This window comes from Boleophthalmus pectinirostris, unplaced genomic scaffold (genome assembly GCF_026225935.1).
Source record: "Boleophthalmus pectinirostris isolate CB_2022bp ecotype Guang Dong unplaced genomic scaffold, ASM2622593v1 HiC_scaffold_1, whole genome shotgun sequence".
In the NCBI taxonomy this organism is placed as follows: domain Eukaryota; kingdom Metazoa; phylum Chordata; class Actinopteri; order Gobiiformes; family Gobiidae; genus Boleophthalmus; species Boleophthalmus pectinirostris.
Window position 1 is genome coordinate 34818280 of NW_026570970.1, and position 23061 is coordinate 34841340.

A 23061-nucleotide genomic window follows, 5' to 3' on the forward strand; every position below is an offset into this window, starting at 1 on the left:
AAAGTTCTTTATTGAAACATTCAGTAAAAATGCAGTCACAGATTTTTAAACACACAAATCCACAGGAACAGGAGCCACTATCAATGTAACAGCATTTCTCATTTCTCATTTTAGATTCAGAAACAAACAAATCACTCTCTTTTTTTCTTTTCTTTTATAATACCACACACATTATTCATGAACTGATCGGCACAGTGACCAAAAATTCTGCCAGTCTGTCAAATAAAGAAATGATCCATATTCATACCTAAAGTTAAAGGTGCACTGTGTAACACTAAGAATGCTAAGAATGTTCCACAGTATGACATTAAACCTATCTATCTCCATGGAAACAAGCACCGCCAGCCAGGCCAAGTTACGGGTCAGATCTGTGGAGAGCAGACCCATCTTACAGTAAGAGTGAAGTTTGTCAAGGTATTTGATTTTAAGAAATAAAATACCTGTAACTGATTAAACAGAAGCTTGACAAGTTTAATGCCAAACGGTGAAACATCTCCATAGTGACAAACAGGTAATGGACCCCTACCAGAAAAGTTACATAGTGCACCTTTAATACGTCTTCTAGCACAGTTGTTCAAAAGCGCTAGAACTGGTTGCACATTATGAACTATTGAAGACATTTTTAGAAGAGACTAAATTACAAAATTACTACCTGATGACATCATGCAGTGAGGCCAATCATTTCCACATATATAGGATTATTACAAACCTGTTACACATTGAATGGATTGGCCCTTGTGTTTGTCTTAATAATAATAAAAATTCACCACATTCACTCAGCACCATTAGAATCAGTGTGTCCAGCCAGAGCCTCCTGCCTGTAATAACTGAACCTCAGTGTTATAAGAGTGTCAGTACATCTTTAAGTGCATATGACAGGTTTTCAGGTGGTTTGGTGGGATAGTACCTGTGGTGAATATTTATCATAGTTTTACATCAGTTCAGTGAGAGTTTGTGAAGAAAAGTGGGAAAAATGAAAGTAATGTAATAGTAATAGTAATACTGGAGATGTAAATTGTAATAATCTACCTACGCGATCAACACACAAACTTCCATCCAAAATGCAGGCACAATTTACGCACAAAAATTTTCTGGTAGTTTAAATTAATTTCAATACATCCATTTAGTTTTGTCCTTTGTTGACATTATAGTTGCTAGGTTACAGTTACAGAATTACCTCTATGTATGTGCATTATCTGCTGTCTGTGTCGAACAAGGAAGTCAAATGATAAACTTCAGCAATATGGTTAAAATGGAGAAAACTAGGCAAGACTATTAGTAAAATCTTGCATAAAATCCTGTTTTAAGGACAGTGTAGTCTTCTAACCTGTCATATGCACTTTAAAGTGGTGTTTAATGTTGCTGCTACAGTTCATCGTGTTCATAAATGTTGTACTCTTTGGCGCTGATCTGTCCGTCGTGGTTGTGGTCGTTCTTCATAAAAATGTCCTCCATGATTTTGTTGTAAAAGGCGTCATCTCGAGGGTTCCCCACTTTGGTGTAGTCCTGTTTTAGGTACTCTTTCACCTGCAAATACAGCACATGTATAACTCATTTATTTGGGCTGTTGATTTCATTTGGGAAGGTCATTGTACCACACTAAACTATACTAGTAACTAGACACATAAAATGCTGCAGTTATTGAGGTATTAACCAGTACAAATCCTAATTGGTCTAGACTTAGATTAAACCAGGACTTAACCAATAAACACACATGTCCTTCTAGAAAAAATCCTGATGAAGATGATGTTTGTTGATATGTTTAGAAATCCTGCCTCCTCACACCAAAGCACTGTGGCACTGATTACTATACTGATTCTTTACCATACCATACCACACCAACTTTATTTATAAAGCATTTTATAACCTTTACAGTTGGCCAAAGTGCTGTACACAAACACAGGACAGACAATGACACCGCAGTAGCAGAAAATATATGGTACAAACACAATACAGCTACTAAAAAACATAGAAAACAGTAAAATACTCAACAAGAAATATATATGTCACTTATTAAAAGCCAGTGAAAAAAAGTGAATTTTTAGGAGTGATTTAAAAACAGGTACAGACTCGGCCTGTCTAATCTCTAATGGCAACTGGTTACACATCCATGGGGCAGCAATAGAAAACGCATGAAGCTTACGTTTAGTTTTTGGGACGGCGAGCTGGAATTGGTCTGCAGACCTGAGTGTGCAAGAGGGGACATAAGGGTGGATCAAGTCAGTGAGGTAGGAGGACACTAGGCCGTGCAAACACTTGAAAGTAAATAAAAGAATTTTAAAATGGACTCTGGGAGCCACTGAAGAGAAGTTAAAATAGGTGAGATGCTCTCGTGTTTCCGGGTTCTAGTTAAAAGTCGAGCCGCTGAGTTTTGGACACATTCCAACTGGCAAAGTGCATTTTGGCTGACACCAACATAAACTGCATTACAATATTCCAATCTATTTGTCACAAATGCATGTATGACCATTTCGAAGTGTTGTGTTGACAAAATAGGCTTAATTTTGGCCATTTGTCTTAGCTGGAAAAAACTAGATTTTACAACAGCACTAATTTGCTGATCAAGTTTTAGCTCTGGGTCCATTTTGACTCCTAAGTTTGTAACAACTGGCTTCACTAAATGATTTAATGAACCCAGATCCACAGGAATAGAAGAAGAGCTAGGGCCAAAAAACATAACTTCTGATTTTTACACTGTGTTCCTCTTTGATTCTCTTTTGGAGAGTTTGACTTGTGCCCAATGACCCTGTGTCTGTGACTGTAAACTGTGACACACTCTCATTTCAACTCTGATAAAACATGTGTGTGTGTTTAAGAGCTGCCACTTCCTCCTCACATCTACACATAGCTGTGGGTGTGGCTCCTCCCACAGCTCTCACTCTACACAGAAGCTTCATTTGTGTCAAAGTCCAAGTGTTTGTGATCCAGGAGAGATGGCGCAGAAAACACTCGACCAAGAAGCCTTTTCCTGCTCCGTGTGTTTGGATCTACTGAAGGATCCTGTGACTATTCCCTGTGGACACAGCTACTGCAGGAACTGTGTCCAACAGCACTGGGACCAAGAGGACGACAAGCAGCTCTACAGCTGTCCTGAATGTCGCCTCAGCTTCAGCCCCAGGCCTGTCCTGGGTAAAAACATCATGTTAGCAGGTTTAGTAGAGCAGATGAAGAAGACAGCGCCCCCTGCTGCTCGCTGCTATGCCGGACCTCAGGATGTGTCCTGTGATGTGTGCACTGGGAGGAAGCTGAGAGCTGTCCAGTCCTGTCTGCAGTGTGTGGCCTCTTACTGTGAGCGCCATTACAGCCTCATCATGAAGCTGCAGGGTTACAGAAACACCAGCTGGTGGCGCCGTCTCACACACTCCAGGTAAACATCTGCTCTCAGCATGACAAAGTGATGGAACTATTCTGCTGCAGAGACCAGCAGTTGCTCTGCTCCTTCTGCACTGTGGACCAACATAAGGGTCATGACATAGTGACCTCTGCCTCAGAGAGGGCTCAGAGGCAGGCAGAGCTGCCGGCCAGGAGGGCCCTGCTGCTCCAGAGCCTCCAGCACAAAGAGACAGACCTGAAGAGGCTCCAACAGGAGGCCCAGGACATCAGACGCTCTGCCCAGACAGCAGTGCAGCGCAGCGGGGACAGTTTCACACAGATGGCCCTTCTCCTGGACAAAAGACGCTCTGAAGTGGAGCAGCAGATCCGCTCCCAGGAGCAGACCCAACTGAGCCGAGTCCAAGAGCTCCAGGACCAACTGCAGCAGGACGTGAGGGGGCTGAAGAGGAGCCTCTCTGAGCTGGACACACTGGCCCTCACCCAGGATCATAACCAGTTTATACAGGTCTACGCTTCACTGTCCCTCCACACACAGAGCACAGAGCCACACACCATTCACACAGGGGACTGGAGCTACTTTGAGGACGTGACCAGAGCTGTGTCCAAGCTCAGAGACACACTCCAGCTCACTCTGAGTCCAGTCCAGGTTTTACTGCCACCAGCTGAACCCAGCTCCAGAGAGGACTTCTTACAATATTCTACAGAAATCACTCTGGACCCAAACTCACTTAACACATGGCTGTCTCTATCTGATGAAAACAGAAGAGTAACAGCTATGATTGAAGAACAGAGTTATCCAGATCATCCAGACAGATTCAGTCGCTGGTGTCAGGTCCTGAGCAGAGAGAGTCTGACGGGTCGCTGTTACTGGGAGGTGGAGTGGAGCGGGGAATGGGCTCGTATAGCAGTTTCATACAGAGATATTCAGAGGAAAGGCTCTATTGAATGTAGATTTGGAAACAATGATAAATCCTGGGCCTTAGAGTGTGAATCTAACAGTTATTCATTTTGGTTTAACTCAGCTGAGTCCCAGGTCTCAGGTCCGGTCTCAGGTACGGTCTGGTCCAGAATCGGGGTTTACCTGGACCACAGTGCAGGGGTTTTGGCATTTTACAGCGTCTCTGGAAGTACCATGAGCCTCCTCCACAGAGTCCAGACCAGCTTCACTCAGCCTCTCTACGCTGGGTTCTGGTTTGGTGGGGGGTGGATTAGTGCTACTGGAGCCACTGCACATTTCCCCAAACTCAAATAGAAACTTGGGATAAAATCAGTGCCTTTTTTATTTGACTAATTTGAGAAAAAAGTATCAAAAACTCAAAAACAAACATAACTATTATTTTTGTGTTTAAATTTTAGTAACTGAAGTTTGTAAATTTTTTATAAACTTGATCAAATAAGAGGGAGAGTTTAAAACATGACACAATACTGTGATACTGTATTACCAGATGTTGCGTGCATTTTACTCTTTTTCATTTCCCTCCTTGTTTGTGCGTGTTTTTAGATGCTTTCTAATATTTGCCTGGCATCCAAAATCCCAGAATTCCATTCTGGTCACCAGTGAATCTCTGTTTTCAAATGGGCATGACTGATAGGTGGATTAGCCAATCAGGGTTCATATTGGAAAAAATAAAGGAAAAAATATTAGAGGAGGTTGAAAGACATTGCAGATTTCTGCAGAATCAATGAGCCACGCAATAAACTCAGTTCATCTGAGGTGAGATCAATGTGATTTTATTTGTAAAAGATAGATGACCAATGAGCTCCATCGTTTCACATTGCATCACTTAAAATAAAAACAAATCTGACTGCACCATCTGTTTGGCCAGGCTTCAGATGTGACAGAGTGGCTGGTGACTCTGATGTCTGATATCAGTCTATTTTGTTTGTTAAAAAAATCCTATTCCTAATATGGACCTAGCTCTAGATTTGCTCCGTAGCCGCTGGCATTGTGAGCTTGATTTGACTGGAGCCCAATCGACTCGCTTAGTCCACTTCTTTAGATATAGACTATGATTAAATGTTACTTTTCAGACAGTTACTCTTACAGGTTTTAGTAGTTTACCTTATATAACAATGCTGTACTTGACTAATAATATTTTTAAGTAAAAGGTACTCTTTCTTGGGTAAAATTTTTGTATATCTCCACTTCTTGTTATGCAAACTGTTAACTGGTGAATCTAAAATTGCATTTGCAAAAGTAATTGTGGTACTCCTTGTGAAGCTATACTGCCCTACAAAGGCAAAAGACCTTAACTCGCCAGATTGTGATACTGAGAAAAATGACTTCAAAGTTTCTGTTTTGTCCAGACAAAAGTATAATAGGTAAGGCTCCCAAAATTTGACAGCTAGTTGCTATAATGAAGAAATATTTGTATGCAAAAAATGTTGAGGTCAAAACTGACCTTTGACCCTTATTTGGCAGTTCTTGTACTCTGCCTTTATATCATGAGCCAAAAATAAGGAGTTGTGCAAAGGCAAAAGGAAGAAACTGACATGATCATTATTTGCTTGATTTTATTATTTGTTTGATTTTCACCAGACTTCCATCTATTATAAGAACACCTCACCAAGGTTGAGTCATCATGTTTGTTCGAGTTTGTTTGAAATCAGATAGAAGAGCTTTGGATTTCCTATTTAGTGTTGATCAGTATAGTGCTGATCACTTACACAGTTAAACAGTTTGATAGACAAGTGACTTTGCAGTATAGTATGTACAGTATGAATAAATACACCAAATATTTTCACATTTAAGTATAACTGAAAACAAAGGTATATTTATTGAATGTGTTAAGACCCTGTGCCAAGGCCGCAACAAAAAGAAGGAGGCAAGAGGTTAGATTTTAAAATAAAATATATTTATGAACTAAATCACAAACAAAACATACACTGTTACTGCCTTTTGCCTTTGCACGACTACTCATTTTTGGCACATGACACAAAAGCAGAGTTCAGTAGCTGCAAAGGTCAAATTTGAGCTCAATATTTTACACGATATTTATTCACATGATAAAGGAGGTCTCAAATACTACCAAAATGATATGAACTCATTTTTGACCAAACATTCGGCATTCAAACACGGCGTTCTGCCTTTGTAGGGCAGTAATAGTTACCTCGTCTTTGGTGAGTTTTCTGTCCTTATTTTGATCCATGTTACTGAAGGCCTCCATGCTGCGAGGGCCTCTGGACACAGCCAAAGCTTCAACCTCGAAGATAACAGTGGCATTTGGAGGCACCGGGGCTACAGACACAGAAACAAAACAAAGAGGCATTATTAAGGGCTAGAGAGATCGTGGGTTGTGTTGGCAAATGAGGCGGCAGTCTTGTGAGTTGAGGAAGAGCAAAATTCTAACTGATACTTTGCCGCTGATGTCATAAACGTTGTCTGGGGTGTGATGCTAAATGTGCAGTGTGGCCTTAATCTGTTTAGCATTCATACAGTTAGAGGTTATGGTAGTGCTAAAGTATTGTTAAAAAGTACAGATGGAAGCTTTAAACTGTACCTTTTCCCTGAGTTCCAAACGCGAGCTCGGGGGGGACAGTGATTTTGCGTTTCTCTCCAGCACACATGTCCAACATTCCAGCATCCAAACCACGGATCACCTGACCCACTCCCACCACCATCCACTGAGGGTGCCCTGCTTTGTCCGAGCGGCTGCAAAACAATAAGGACCAAACTATAAGGAATTTTTCTGTGCAAAGATTTAATTTGATTACTGCTAACACGTCACATATATAGATCACCATGTTTTCTTTTATTGTTTTGAAAATACTATATTCTGAAATATATACAGCTGAAAACAACGTATTAACATGTTTTATAAGGTTTACTTATAAAACTACTTCCCTTTGCTCTCCTGCTAATGAACCTACTGCACACCACATCAGTTTGTCAAGCTGCTGTATACACTTTTGTATCATGTGTTTGTATATTTATGGAGATTTGTCGTGTGGGAGCATGGGTGACGTAGGCTGGTGAGCAGAGCATTGCACAGAATCTCACAGCCAACTGTACAGAGGGTTTGAATAGGATCCGTGAGAGATCTCTAGATTACTCAAACATGAATGGATATCTAAAACCTAAAATCTAAAACCAGGCATATTATTGATGAGGAAATGTTATAACATGATAGAAAGCTTTTTTAAACAAAGAAAAAGATTTTGCATAATACCTCGTCTTTAAGGATTTGACTGTTTGTGTTTTGGTTTTGTTTATTTATTATTCATAATAACTTGTAACACTAAAATTTTATATGATGACACCCCTAGACTTCACAAAACATTGTATCTGAAGGCAGTTTTGCCATCATATATTTGTATTTTTAATTCTGTAATCCAGTGATTCCCCAAGTGGAATCGGAGCCCCCTGGGGGGCTTCAGAGGCACTGCGGGGGTCTCCAAATGTTGTCCACACAACAAGCATCAAAGAAAAATGAAATAATAAAAATACATTTACTACTAGTATATTTAGTATAAAGCCCATAGACATTATGAGTTGTATTGTTCACATTTCAGAGGAAATGTTACATATTGTTTTGAACTAAGTAGGCATTGTTATTCTTGTACAATCTTTGGATAAATAGACTGATGTAATAATAATACCGATGTATGTATAATATGTACTGTAGGTATAATGTATAGTAAAATACTTTTTGGACACTCAAAGTTGCTAGTTTAAATTGCATTATTGAATCATTATTTGGTGATATTTCTCACACTCCTTCTCTCACACTGTGTAACTTTTCTGGTGGATGGTCAGGCTTGTTTCGCCTGGATCGTTTCACTATATGGCGTTAAACTCACAGATCTCCATGGAGACAAACCAGTGATGCCAACAGGGCAAATTACATGCCAGATCTGTGGAGAGGCAAGTACTCTCAAAGAAAAACACTGCTTTTCAGTGTATTATGGAGCAACAGAAACACCTGTAATACAATAAATGCAAGATAGACAATTTTAATGCTGTACTGTGGAACATTCTAGGCTGAGCAATAAAACCTCCATGGGGACAGGCAGTTACATATTGCAACTTTAAGTGGGAGAACCTTTGCCCACAACCAAACCAAAAAGTTTACATTTCTGCAAAGTGTGCACTGTTGTGTCCTTGAGCAAGTATGAAAGTGCTGTGAGAGTGAGTGATGGTGGTGGTCGGAAGGGCCGATGGTGCAGATTGGCAGCCTCACTTCCGTCAGCCTGCCCCAGGGCAGCTGTGGCTACAGTAGTAGCTTACCACCACTGAGTGTGGAGTGACTGAATAATGAACTGTAAAGCGCTTTGGGCATCTTGAAAGGCGCTATATAAATGCTATCAATCAATCAATCAAGACACTGTAACCACCTTGCCTAGATGTGAAGTGGTGTGTGAGTGATTGGTGCTTATCGTAGGTGTATACCAGCATCAAATGTGAAGACACACAGAGGTAGAATCGCCACAAATTTTACTAATGTAAGAATAACATAACTTCAAAATAATATTACTCAAGTGGAAGTACAAAGCAGTGGTCCAAGAAATTACTTAAGTAGGAATTTTAAAAAAGTATTTGGGAAACCTACTACTCAAGTCATGTAAGAGTAACTTAATGTAATTGGAAGAACAATGCATTAAATAATGCACAAAATCTGGTATTTTCAAAGAATAGACACACAAATGACAACCTAAATCATATCTGAAGGACTACTGCAAGAAACACAAATGTTCAAATCATTTCTTATTACATAAAGCTATTGCATAAAGCTTTCGTCACTTGTAGACTTACTTACAGTGGGAATAGTAACCACAGCTTTTACTCAAGTAAGAGTACTGTTACTTCAGTAAAATTTGACTCCAGTATGCTGGTAAAAGGACTCAAGTTGTAACTGAGTGCTATGAAGGCGTGATTTCAGATTTATGCATTACTGTTATAGTAGTCTGTGAAACTGTTTGTATCACAGCACTCTCTAGGATTCAAATTAACAAAAACTTTAGTTGTTTAAAGGCGCAAAAGATGTTTAAAAGGGGCAAATTTGCATAACTTCATTTATTCATTTTACCTGCAGTAGAATTGTGTCCCATCCAGCAAAAACCCGTCGTAGTGCACGTTCATCAGGTCTCCTTTCTTACTCTTTTGTGCGCACTCCAGTGGTTTAAACACAACTTCTATTTTCACCTCGGCTTCATCTGCACTAGCGCAAAAAGTCCGCAAAGTGAGCAGCGCAAACAGGCACAGAACAGCGCTCATTGATTTGCGCATCGTGTTATGGCGCTAGTCACTGATAGAGTGCATTCGTGGCAGCTCCTTCCGTCTGACGCCGCTAGAGGACGTGGAAAACTCGGGGAAAACTTTTGGGAGAAATTTGAGACGTATGGCCCTGAGTTTGGACTGCAAGGAACGCACTGACAGTTTAGGCACCGTCTGTTCTAATGACAGACAAGGGATTGGGCATACATTGTTATTATTCCAAGACAGACGCTGCTAAATAAAGGATTATTAAATAGCGCTGTTTAATCCCAAATAGACTCCTCTGAATTGAAAATAATAGTAAGTAAATAATTTAAATGCTACAAAACAGTAGATAGGCCTGTGGACAACAGTTGAAAAGTTTGGCTTACAACACTTGCATTTTGTTTATCCAATTATATATATATATATATATATATATATATATATATATATATATATATATATATATATATATATATATATATATATATATATATATATATATATATATATATATATATATATATAATAGAGACATTTTAAAAAATGAAATAAGATGCTTGACAGTTGTTGAAAACTTTTATTGTCATTTTAGTCCCAAAAAATATAATTTTATGATGTAGGCCTAATGTTAAAGGACATAAAGAACAGGATCCTCTTCTTCTTAATCTGAGTCACTGCTGCTGCATGAGCTGCTGGAAGACTGTGGAGAGAGACAGGGAGAGATTTAGGACAAAATACTGAACATTTGTTTAAATACTGTTTAAACAAATGTGTTCAAATGTGTTTAAATAAATGAATGCAATTTTTAAATGGCCAAAAGGTATAACATTTTCTTCTGCAAAAGCTAAATCTAAAATGTGAAAGAGCTGCTACACTTTAATGACAAACAACAGAGAAACTACTTTTACTTTCGATTTTGTTCTGTAAAAAGCTAACTTGAACTAAAAAAAAAAAATGAGGGCAAAAAAAAAAAAAAAAAGCAAAGAAACATATTTAGTCTGTGGTGGAGCCCATATTTGTCCCTCAGGGTTTCTCAGTCACTTTTTCAAATCAAATAATGGTGCAAAACCTCTCTAAGTAGTATTACGCTGAACAGGAGAAAGTATTCATTATACTAGTTAATCCGGTTTGTTTAGTGGTGAACCACAGCAGTGACAACAATATCATAAAACGACAATGTACTTCTTCCATTGACTATTGTTTATTTTAATCATCCTTAATTTTCAAAATCAAAGCTGTAAAATTATGTGTAATAATAATGTCAATGCTGTCAATCTGTTTATCTCTGTCAATCTATCAGTATGATGACATATAAATGATATCTTACCCCATGACATTCTTTGCCTTTCTTGTGGCACTTGCGATGCTTGTGCCCCTTCTTGCGCCTTCGTCTCTTCTCCCTCTTGCCACCACCGTGTTTGCCCTTCCCTCCTCCACACTCTCCATGCCCAGATTCGTAGCCACCTCCACAGCCGCCATGGCCGTGACCTCCTCCTCCTCCTCCACAGCTGCCTCCATGGCCGTGCCCTCCTCCTCCACAGCTGCCTCCATGGTCGTGCCCTCCTCCACAGCCGCCTCCATGGTCGTGCCCTCCTCCACAGCCGCCTCCATGGTCGTGCCCTCCTCCACAGCCGCCTCCATGGTCGTGCCCTCCTCCACAGCCGCCTCCATGGCCATGCCCTCCTCCTCCTCCTCCACAGTCTCCATGCCCTCCGCCTCCATGCCCATGCCCATGTCCGTGGCCGTGGCCGTGGCCGTGGCCTCCTTTTGGACTGTGGTCTATAAGGAGAGACAGGTACACATTAAAGGGCGTACACTATGCTACTCTCTGACTATGTTCTAATGCTGTTTCCTCATCACAAACAGACCTGGAGTTGTGTTTTGTTTCATTCACACATGTTTAACACACAAACCCTGCAGATTTAGGCCGAATTCTTCTCTCAAACAGAAAATACAGATATTACTTTTTTAACTTTCGGGGTCAATCTCAACTGAACAAAAAGCACAACGAAAACACTTAAAACAACTTCAGGTTATTCAAGTGTATTGCAGAGGAAAGCAATTTCAAATTAGGTTAAAAATAGCTGCTAACTTTAAAACTACTACTAAATGACATCACAATAATAATAGTAACAGTAATAATGCAGGATTACTCAAATGTATGTGAATGAAACAAAACACAACTCCAAGTGTTTGAAAACTTTTCAAAATGGTTAAAAGTTCAAAGGACTAAACTGTGCATAATATTGGACCTTTAAATTATGGATGCAACTTCTACCTGAAAAATTTGTTGGATTGTTTATCAGTTCCATGGTATCGGTTCAGTCAATATCCTGGTTGGGCCTTTAACTGGATGTAAACATACTATTTTGGCTGATTTTGGCCTAGAATGTCACAATGTTTGAACTTGTATTCATACAAAACTGTTCAGGAGTGATTTGAAGGATAAATAACAGTTACATAACATGTTTACATTTCTAGTGCATTAAGTTAACTGTGTTTTAAGGAAATAAGTGCCATTAAGTGCCATCTTGGATATCCACGATATTGACAGTTATACTTTGAATCGACAGAAGTATCAATAAAGGTACTGGAACTGAAAAAAATGGATGGGTGCATCCCTAATTTAAATGTCACCACCATGAAGGATGTCTTACCTCGCCGGTGCATCTCTGCAACTCCGCACTCTAAAAATGAACAAATTCAAAGATATTTTAAATCTGTGCAGTGACAATGGGATTTTTAAAATATATTTAGCAAAAATTATAATATCAGAAAAAAAAAAAAAATGCAATAAATTTTTTTGGAATCCGCCCACCTGCTTGTCTCTATGGAGTTTTTCTTGCCTGTAATGTTCCATAGTATGACATTAAACATATCTCTCTACATGGCAAGGCCAAGTTACAGATCAGAAAGGTGGCCCCGCTCACAGTGACAATGCATGTTTGAAGGTATTTCTTTATAGATAAAACATGTCTGGTTTTAAAAATGCAATTTAGATAAGTTTAATACCTCTGTGGAATATTCTAAGCAAAGCAATATATATATAATATTTCCATGGAGACAAGCAGACCCCCACCAAAAAGTTACTTAGTGCACCTTTAAGAATTCAAAATTAGAAACGAGAAAACTTTATTATGAAAGTCAAAATCTATAATCCATAAATGTTCAGCCTAATCAGGGCAAAACCAGGACTAAGCCAGGACTAAACTAGAACTACACCAAGAGTTTACCAGAACTAACCCAGGACTAACCCAGGACTGAAATAGTTGTATGTAATATATCTGATAAAGTACTCACGATCAGTTGGAGCCTGCAGGACTGTGTTGTGTCTCACCTGCTCATTTTTTATAGTCTCAGGACACACCTCCTCCCACTCTATCCCTTCCTCCCTCTTCCCCTCACCCCCCCTCTTTATTCTCATCTGTCACTCAAATATTCAAAACATCCGTGTATCTTGAAGACGTGGAGTTAGAGCAGGTGATCAACAACAATAGCAACAATAGTACCTTTCAGTCATTTGCATCTACAACACTGGACTAACCGGGACTAAACCAGAAAAAAACAGAACCACACCAAATATAAACCAGGTCTAATCCAGGCACAATTCAAGACAATTAATCATCCCTTTATCTAGAACGTGGTTGCCATGTTGTGTTTTCTTACTTGATCCTTTATGATTATTATTATTATTATCATTTTATTTTACTCAACAGTATTTACATTCAAGGTTCAGTAACAATAGTGTTCAGTATGGCGGGATCACTTACAACAACACTGAGTGAGCAGAGACAACACAGAGGCTCCAGAGGGAATGTGGCAAAACAAATCTATGGTCTGTCTCATATTTACCTATGGCTTTTTTTTACATACCAGTAATATAAGACAAATGGGCAATTCAGAGGACACAAGTAAGGGACTGTTGAATTGTCAAATAAGATGTTTGTTTTTTCTGTATCCATGGAGACTGTGCATGAGGCGAGCTAAGGAGCCAGCTATAGACCTCTGAGATGTTACAGACTTTCCCACCAAATGTGGCAGAAGACCTTCCAGAAGAAATATTTCAAAGTAATGGATCATTTCATCACTGATCGAAACAACAAGGCAGTGTGAGAGAGAGGCTGAGGGCTGCAGGACACAGACTTTTGTCCAGAGGGCTGTTATGCACCTCAAACTACCCTGACAAAAAATCTGCTGATCCTACCTGACCAAACCTCCACTATGTTTCTGCAGCTAAACTTAAATTTGTTCTCAAGACCAATAAAGTATCTCTCTCTCTCTCAAATATAATATTAGGTCTAAAACAACTTTGATAGATCCTGACTACTACAGACAAGAAACCCTCTCAAAATGAAAGCAACAGTGAACAGGACTAAACCAGGACTAAAAAAGACTAAACCAGGCCTAAACCAAGACTAAACCCGGAATACACCATGACTAAAACAGGTCTAAACCAGAAAGAGAGAGAGAGAGAGAGAGAGAGAGAGAGAGAGAGAGAGAGAGAGAGAGAGAGAGAGAGAGAGAGAGAGAGAGAGAGAGAGAGAGAGAGAGAGAGAGAGAGAGAGAGAGAGAGAGAGAGAGAGAGAGAGAGAGAGAGATACTTTATTGATCCCATGGGAAACTCAAATTTTGCTACATCAACATTTACACTGTGCAGATCCCGTGTCAGGGCAGTTTGAGGAGAGAAGAGCCAAAAGTGTCCCTCCTCTGTGTCCTGCAGCATCACAGCAGTGTCCAGGGGGAGCCAGGTGAACACAACAGGAAAGGCCTCATTCATTGGTGTTTCGGTTGGTGATGAAATGATTAATTCCCTCAAAGTATTTCATCTGGAAGGTCTTCGGTCACATTTGTTGCCACATATTGCAGCCTGTAGCATCACAAATGCCCATACGTTGCTCTTTAGCTGAGTTAGCCTCTTACACGGTCTCCAAGGGTATGGGAAAATCAATTCAGTTCATCTCACACAATCTTTTCAACACATTTCAACAGTAGGTTACTTGTGCCCTTTGAACTGCACTAAACCAGGACTAAAACAGATTAAACTAGGTCTAAACCAGGACTAAACCAGGACCAAACTAGATCTAAACCAGGACTAAACCAGGACTAAACTAGGTCTAAACCAGGACTAAACCAGGACTAAACTAGGTCTACACCAGGACTAAATCAGGACTAAACCAGGACTAAAACAGATTAAACTAGGTCTAAACCAGGACTAAACTAGGTCTACACCAGGACTAAACTAGTCTAAACCAGGACTAAATTAGGTCTAAACCAGGACTAAAGTAGGTCTAAACAAGGACTAAATTAGGTCTAAACCAGGACTAAACCAGGATTAAACTAGGTCTAAACCAGGACTAAACTAGGTCTAAACCAGGACTAAACCAGAACTAAACCAGGACTAAACTAGGTCTAAACTAGGTCTAAACCAGGACTAAACCAGGATTAAAGTAGGTCTAAACCAGGACTAAAACTAGGTCTAAACCAGGACTAAACCAGGACTAAACTAGGTCTAAACCAGGACTAAACCAGAACTAAATTAGGTGTAAACCAGGACTAAACCAGGACTAAACTAGGTCTAAACCAAGTCTAAACCAGGACTAAACCAGGATTAAACCAAGACTAAGTTTGGCCTAAACCAGGACTAAACTAGGTCTAAACCAGGACTATACTAGGTCTAAAAAAGGACTAAAGTAGCTCTAAACCAGGACTAAAGTAGATCTAAACCAGGACTAAACCAGGACTAAACCAGGACTAAAACAGACTGGGAACACCCAATAAGTTTTGGAGATCACAATTAGTCAAAGTCACTCAAAGACCATTTCCCTTGTTTTAACTCCTAAACGCTGAGAACTAAACATTGACTTGCTCCTATGCGGTGTTGCTGCTGTTGCTGATACTGTTGTTGCTGTTGATGATGAGATAGTTACTAACCTGTCATAATGTTCTGGCTGATTGCATATTACTAACGAAAGGAATTGGGACATGCATATTTGTCCACCCACACTGTTCTAAAGCAAGACACAGCTACACAGATAGAACTTTGCTTTTGTCTTAAACCTGTTTTAGTTCTTCTACTTCAGTTTCTTTGACCTACTTTTAAACATATCTGCTGAATTGTTTTTGTCAGTAGAGCATGTACTATAAGAACCAAACCAAAACCTTTGTTAGATTACAGTAGGTTTAAACAGGACTAAAACAGGATTAAATATAACTATAAACCATATGTAAACCAGGTCTAACTATAATGGCAACTTTTCTATTGGAAGGTTGCCTGCCCGTTTTTCTCTATGGAGATGTTGCTTTGACAGGAATGTCCCACAGTAAGACATTAAACTTATCTGCAGGTTAGATGTGGAGAGGTGACTCCCTGCACAAACCTTTTCAATGAACTTTTGAGCAATAAAAACACATGTAATTGAATTCATGCAAGATAGTTAATGCCATACTGTGAAACATTCTTATCTGCATGGAGCCAAGGAGGTGGCAGGTGGCAAGTTATAGAGCAGGGATCTCCAACCTTATTCCTCTGGTGAGCAACCTTTATAAAACGAAAATGGCAGAGAACTACTCATTTAGCGGTCACCAGAAATTAAGAAAGTAGAAGAGCTATGGCAAGTCTTGGATAGGGCTGGGAATCATTCAGAGGTTGCCGATACAATATATTTCAAACCGATTCGATATGGTTCAATAAAAAAATAATGGCTAAATCATGACTGTGGTACTAAAAGTCTTTGTTAAACCGCTTCTTGTACAAAGTGAATATGAAACACAAACATTTTAATCATCAAAACAGTGAAAATGTCGAATGTGCTGCATAAATGAGTTTTCTTCCTCTGAACAAGCAACAAAAAAAAATACAAGCTTGCTGATATATTGATACTGTATCATCACATTAAACAATACGATATATCGATATTTTGATATTTTTGCACACCCCTAGTACAGTTAGATGTCCATTAAACATAAACCATTATCCATTTATTAGTGCACAAATTAGGCATCAAATGACACTTTTACAATGGTAATTAATCAGATTTTAGTTATTGAGCGCGATACATATAATTCAGAAATCCTTTGGCGAGCTATTTGGATGGGGATGGAGAGCTACTGGTAGCTCCTGAGCAAAAGGTTGGAGATCCCAGTTATAGAGTAAATCTTTAATGCAAAACTATGCATGGTGACATTTTTAGGACAGCTGACTATTCAGAACATAGATGATTTTGTTTTAAATGAATCCATCTTCTTCTGCTTATCCGGGGCCAACTCGCGGAGGCAGCAGGCTCAGCAGCGAGGTAAAGACTTCCCTCACCCCAGTCACTTCCTCCAGCTCCTTGGGTGGTGTGACCTGACACAGAGGGTATCTGACACACTGGGAGGGCATCTGACACAGACCGGCTGGTATCAAACACTCCTCTCCCTTTTTCACAATGCCCAGAAGTGTTGCGATGTAGGGTAAACGTCACTTTCAGTTAATTCTTTTCTATGGCAAAATATCTATGGAAATGTCTCACGTATTTTCCACCAGCTTCATACATTTGTCCCATAGTTGGGAGGAAATTTGTGAAATATCATAAGGATTGTGCACTTCTGGAAAATTTTTAGATTTTTAGCAAGGTGTTAGGTAAGGGGCTTAGGTTTTTTTAAATCCTCGTCTAACTTAGGGAAAGCTCTCTGTCCCTGGGTAGAGAACTGGGACTCTCCCGCTGCCAGAAGGTTAGGGTTAACCTGCTGGAGCCAGCATACCAGAGAGGCTCCAGGGGCCCAGCCTGACTAGTCTGACCCAGGGAAGGCGCACATGTCTCTGGTTGTGACACATGGAGTACTCTAGCACCATGGACCAAGACAAAACATACTATACAGGTCTCCAGGAAGAACAGTTGATAGTTAAGGTCAGTTAAATACAATCAATGAGCCTGCCCAGGGACTACAGGTGGAAATTACCACTGGTGCTACAACCTGTACAATGCATCTTTCCTGTTAAGGTTAATGTAAAAATTGTGTGCTGTCCCTGCCTCATTAAATACATCAATAAATAAAATGGTCCTTTTCCTCACCACATGTGATCTTTGACACTAGTTAAAGGTTAAACACAGGTATTTAGCAGACATTTTTACCCAAAGCGAACTGGGGGTAAAACTATGGGTCTCCTAACCCTGAGTAATAAATGTGACTTTTTCAGAGATATTGACAGTTTATTTTAGTTAAATATGACTATGATAATAGATTTAACATAAAAAAATACTAAAAATAATATTATATCAGAATTTAATTCCTTGTATCAAACAAAGTAGAAAAATTACATTATACAACAATTTAAGACTAAAGGAAGATAGGAGATATAACCTTTTCTCTTTTCAGCGGGGGCCATTTTAGATTTTACGTACACTGGCCACTAGGGGGCGCACTCCAATTTGTATCTGTGGATTTTTGAAAACCTTAGGCCCATACCTAACACCCTGCCAAAAATCTAAATCTTTTCCAGAACTGCACCATTTTCATGAATTCCCCCCTGGCAACCATCACAAAATGTTCAACCAACAAGGTCCACAAGACATTTTGTCTCCATGAAGAATTTATCCAGAACTATCAAGGTAACATAAAGGTATTAGTGAACTACTCCTGAGCAAAACTAACATTACGGTCATGACTAAAATATAAGTAACTTGTTAACTCAGACAAATTCAACAATTAAAATTAAAAATCGATTTCATGATGTCGATATTAGCATAGACAGAGATTTGTGCAGTTTAAATGTTACACATGTAATCTGTGAACATTTGAACTAATGCTAATATCTACATCATAAAATCGATTTTTAATTTTAATTCTAGATTCAGTCCTAGTTAACAAGTTACTTGTTATCTAATTACTTATTACTTATGTTTTATTCATGACCATAATGTTAGTTTTGTTCATTAGTTCACTAATGCTAGTTGTTGTTAGCCTTTGCGTTTTCGTCTTTCTTACCTTGATGGACCTTCATGGACAGATTCCTATCAATTTTGGATACTCGCTAGAAAAAACAATTCGAAATGACTAAATTCAGAGGAACAATTTGTTGAAACTTGCCTGTTAAATGACAAATGTTCCTGTTAAATTATTGCACAAGGTCTTGGTCCGTGAAGAGGCGCCACATGTGATAATGATCTGCATCAGGCTGGTCACTGCACAAACACCCCCCTGGTCTGAGCACACGCCCCGATCCTCAGACCCCCTACCTCTGTCCTAGACGTCCTACAGCCCCAAAACCAGCACACCGGCACTTCAGAGGAGCTACGTCCCTTTTTAACTGGATTGTTACATTTTAAATTAATAATTTATAATTTTCTATAAAGCTATTATTGTCTGTACTCATTTGTCCACACACAGAGGGCACCTGACACACAGAGGGGCATCTGACACACAGAAGGGCATCTGACACACTGAGAGGACATCTGACACACAGAGAGGACATCTGACACACAGAAGGGCATCTGACACACAGAGAGGCATCTGACACACACAGAGGCATCTAACACACACAAAGAGGGCATCTGACACACACAGAGCGCATCTAACACACACAGAGAGGGCATCTGACACACTGAGAGGACATCTGACACACAGAGAGGGCATCTGACACACAGAGAGGACATCTGACACACAGAGGGGCATCTGACATACAGAGAGGGCATCTGACACACACAAAGAGGGCATCTGACACACAGAGAGGGCATCTGACACACACAAAGAGGGCATCTGACACACAGAGAGGACGTCTGACACACACAGAGCGCATCTAACACACACAGAGAGGGTATCTGACACACAAAGAGGGCATCTGACACACACAGGGAGGGCATCTGACACACAAAGAGGGCATCTGACACACACAGGGAGGGCATCTGACACCAGTGCATAGTCCCACCAGTATGTCCTGGGTCTTACTGGAGCTTCCTCACAGTGGGAGGAAATTCATGGATAGCATAAATACTTTTTAATTTAAACTGATGATAATGAACTTTTAAAAAGGTCTCCTCACATGATGCTTTACCATGTGCACACAGAGATACACAGAAAGTTACAGCTCTACTTCAGATCCGCCTTCACTTTCTCCATTCAAAACAATAGTGTAATGCTCCAAGTCATTTGTATTGAACAAGGCAAAGATAACACTGATGTTTCTACTGAGGAATGTTAAGACAACAATACACACCTGCTATTTAAACACACAGGACACACCTCAATACAGTCGTATAAAGAATGTTTGAGGAATAGGTAGTACTGAGGTCACACAGCCACATTTTTACTGCAACTGATACTATAATTATAATTAATTATAATAATATGTGAATCATTTGTAAATTCATGAAGAGAGTTAAGCAGAGCCAACTAGTAGTAGCCCAAACTGCTTCTAAATAATAATAATACAAAGCAGTGGTCCAAGAAATTACTGAATTAAGAGCAATTTAATGGTGCACTGTGTATTTTTTTGGCTGGGGGTCCGCTCTGTCTCTGTGATCTTGTTTCCATCCTACCACTTTGGATACTTGCTAGAAAAAACTATTTGAAATGACTAAACGTACCTGACTAAGCCGTTAAATGATGAAACTTACCTGCTGAAACGTATCTGTTAAATGATTAAATTTACCTGCTGAAAGTTGCATTTGCTCTTAGGACCCTTGGCCCCACAGAGAGAAATGGCAAAAATAATTTTCAAGCTTCAAGCTGGATTTTTTAGTCCTGTCTTGAGCTGTGACTAAAAATTATCATTTTATTAAATTCTCTTGGGCAGTACCGACCTAAGATCAGAGAGTAAATACAAATTCTGAGGTACAATTTGTTGAAACTTGCCTGTTAAATGATGAAATATTTAGTTAGTTATTTTGTTAAATGATAAATGTTCCAGTTAAATGTCAAATGATCAAGTTAAATGTCAAATGTTCCTGTTAAATGACAAATGTTCCTCTTAAATGATTGCACTTACCTGTTCATTGGCTAAAACGCTCTCTGTGCTTTTGTTTCCCACCCTGTGAGGTGTGCTGGAGGAGAGAGCGAGGGCTTGGTCTGTGAAGAGGAGTCAGATGTGACCATAATCTGCACCAGACAATAGTACAAAGTAGTGGTCCAAGAAATGACTGAAATAAGAGCAATTTAAAGGTGCACTGTGTAACTTTTTGTTTGGGGGTTCGTCATCTGCTTATTTCTATGGCGATGTCATTGCTCTGCCTGGAATGTTCCACAGTATGGCATTAAACAGCTCTACTTTACATTTATTCAATTACTGATGGTTTTATAGCTCAAAAACACCTAAAAAAACAGGCATTCTGACTGTGAGCGGGGTCACCTCTCCACAGATCTGACCTGTAATTTGGTCTGGTTTAGTCTCCATGAAGATAGAAAGGTTTAATACCATAGTGTGAAACATTCCAGACAATAACAATAAGCAATAACATCTCCATGGAGAAAAGCATTTGATGGACCCTCCACCAGAAAAGTTACACAATGCACCTTTAAAGAGTAACTAATAATTTAAGTTAATGTAAAGTGAAAGACACAAAAAAGGGTATTTTCAACAGACAGACACAAAAATGAGAAGAACTAAATCACACGAGAAAGACAGCTGCAAGGAACATAAATGTTCAAATGATTTTTTTGTTGTCACATAAAACTTTTGTCACTTAAGACTCACAGGGGGAAGAAGAAGCACGGCTTTTACTGAAGTAGGAGAACTGATACTTCAATAAAATATTACAAAAGCTACAAAAATACTGAACAATGACGAGTACAATTTCATTACAAAGTTACTCAAATAAATGTAACTGATTAACCAAGTGCCTTGCCCAAAGACTCAACAACCGTATTCACACATTTCCACATGAAGCTTTAGATTTGGTTAACTTGGCCAATATAATTAACACTAATATAAAGGTTAGACTTTAATCTGAACTTTGTTTTAAAGGGACAGTCTGGAATTTTGGACATAGGACCTCATTTTCCAGTTAGTCAGTGTGTTAGAGACGTGTGGAGACACTTTTTAATATATTCCATCCAGTCCTTGTATTTGCAGAGGTCGCGGGTGCTAGGCTAGTGCATGTCAATGGCCATAGTTATCCTGCACTAACAACAGTCTTACCCACTTCACAAAACAATTATAATGCCAGACTATTGATGTAAATGTCTGTGTCGATAGAATAATTTCAGAAGTAAAACCAACCTTGCATTTGAAGGATTTATGTCTGAGCAGCAACAGTAAGTTGTACTTCCTGACAGAAAGCTTGGCAGCAGCGGACTGATATCACCTAGCACCTATCTTACCAACAAAATAATATTCCGCTGCTGCTGACAAAATAGTCCCTCAACATGTGACGATTCATGTGATGCAAGGTTACTTTTATTTCAAACATTATTCTGTCAACACACACATTTACATGGACAGTCTGGTGTAATAATAGATTTGCTTTGGGTGTTTTGTGGAGTGGGTAAGACTGTTTTTAGTGGCAGGATAACTATGGCCACTGACATGCACTAGCCTAGCACCAGCGACCTCTGCAAATACAAGGACTGGATGGAATATTTTAAAAGTGTCTCCACACGTCTCCAACACTCTGGTTCACTAGGAAATGAGGTCCTATGTCCAAAATTCTGGACTGTCCCTTTAACGCAATATAAGCAGAAAGACCTGATTTAGTTATAGCTACAACATGTGATCTAATTTGTGCTTTTAAACAAACAATAGCATTACAGTCACGAGCTAGCTAGCATTAGCCTACAGTTTTTCAGTTAATCACTCTCACCTTTGAGTTGAAAAACAAAACATCTAAACTGGACCATGAACGCTCATATTGATATCCTGTAAATGTGCTGTTTAAATGCTTTTTGAAAATTTGGATGAGTTTTCAGACAATATTAAAACATTTTTGGCTGTGTTTGTGAATTATGTCACCATGTTAACTGCAGAACATTCCCCCATAGGCGTACATGCAGAACACCCCCAGCGTGATGAGCGTTATAAAGCTTTGTGTTGCATTTTTGTATGAAAAGTGCTCTATAAATACAGTTTGTTGTTGTTGTTGATGTCACACAGTCCTTCAGCTAAGGTAGTCTTTAACCCAGATACACTGAAGGATGGGTCAAATGCAAAGGACACATTTCTCATTGCAGATCAATATACCTGCATGGTTTAAAGCTGAAAAGTCAATTTGCAGAACAGATCTGCTTTAAATTCAATGTGCTGGGAGGGACAACTACTCAATTGTTTCCATTTGAATGAAATAAAAGTATACGCAGTGTTGGGAAGGTTACTTTTAAAATGTAATCCCCCTACAGATTACAGATTACACACCCCAAAATGTAGTTTGTAACGTAATCCATTAAATTACTTAAAGTGAGTAACGTAATCTGATTACTTTGGATTACTTGATATTGTCATGTTTTTTTTAAACGACATGAATGTAGCAACCACATCCTGAGAATTCTTGTTTGTTGTCTTCAAATTGTCTGAGCCCAAGTCTCCATGAATAAGCAACTGTTTACTGTAGAGAAACAAA

The 23061-nt window shown here is 39.3% G+C and overlaps 2 protein-coding genes and 1 pseudogene across 2 annotated transcripts; 1 reads left to right on the forward strand and 2 right to left on the reverse strand.

The window, feature by feature from the left end:
- Positions 1 to 66: 66 nt before the first annotated feature.
- Positions 67 to 9591, reverse strand: fkbp7 (FKBP prolyl isomerase 7). Its single transcript, XM_020933277.2, has 4 exons — positions 9360 to 9591; positions 6834 to 6985; positions 6444 to 6571; positions 67 to 1527 (listed from the first exon to the last, which is right to left on the reverse strand). The coding sequence occupies exons 1-4, from the start codon at positions 9557 to 9559 to the stop codon at positions 1366 to 1368; spliced, it is 642 nt and encodes a 213-aa protein (XP_020788936.1). The 5' UTR covers positions 9560 to 9591; the 3' UTR covers positions 67 to 1365.
- LOC110167888 (tripartite motif-containing protein 16-like) lies at positions 2899 to 4585 on the forward strand (annotated as a pseudogene).
- Positions 9592 to 10100: 509 nt separating the features above from the next.
- Positions 10101 to 16913, reverse strand: LOC129408822 (uncharacterized). The gene is made up of 4 exons (XM_055153150.1): positions 16842 to 16913; positions 12190 to 12219; positions 10860 to 11311; positions 10101 to 10232 (listed from the first exon to the last, which is right to left on the reverse strand). Exons 1-4 carry the CDS (start codon positions 16911 to 16913, stop codon positions 10142 to 10144), a joined length of 645 nt encoding a protein of 214 aa, XP_055009125.1. The 3' UTR covers positions 10101 to 10141.
- Positions 16914 to 23061: the final 6148 nt, after the last annotated feature.

Excerpts from the sequence above, each read along its gene's own strand:
- fkbp7 (XM_020933277.2), bottom strand. The coding sequence starts at position 9,559 with ATGCGCAAATCAATGAGCGCTGTTCTGTGCCTGTTTGCGCTGCTCACT. Across the intron at positions 6,986-9,359 it reads GGGACACAATTCTACTGCAG|CCGCTCGGACAAAGCAGGGC; the intron begins GTAAAATGAATA and ends ATTGTTTTGCAG. Across the intron at positions 6,572-6,833 it reads GTTTGGAACTCAGGGAAAAG|CCCCGGTGCCTCCAAATGCC; the intron begins GTACAGTTTAAA and ends CTGTGTCTGTAG.
- LOC129408822 (XM_055153150.1), bottom strand. The coding sequence starts at position 16,913 with ATGCCCTCCCAGTGTGTCAGATACCCTCTGTGTCAGGTCACACCACCC. Across the intron at positions 12,220-16,841 it reads AGCTGGAGGAAGTGACTGGG|AGTGCGGAGTTGCAGAGATG; the intron begins GTGAGGGAAGTC and ends GTTCATTTTTAG. Across the intron at positions 10,233-10,859 it reads AAGGCAAAGAATGTCATGGG|TCTTCCAGCAGCTCATGCAG; the intron begins GTAAGATATCAT and ends CTCTCTCCACAG.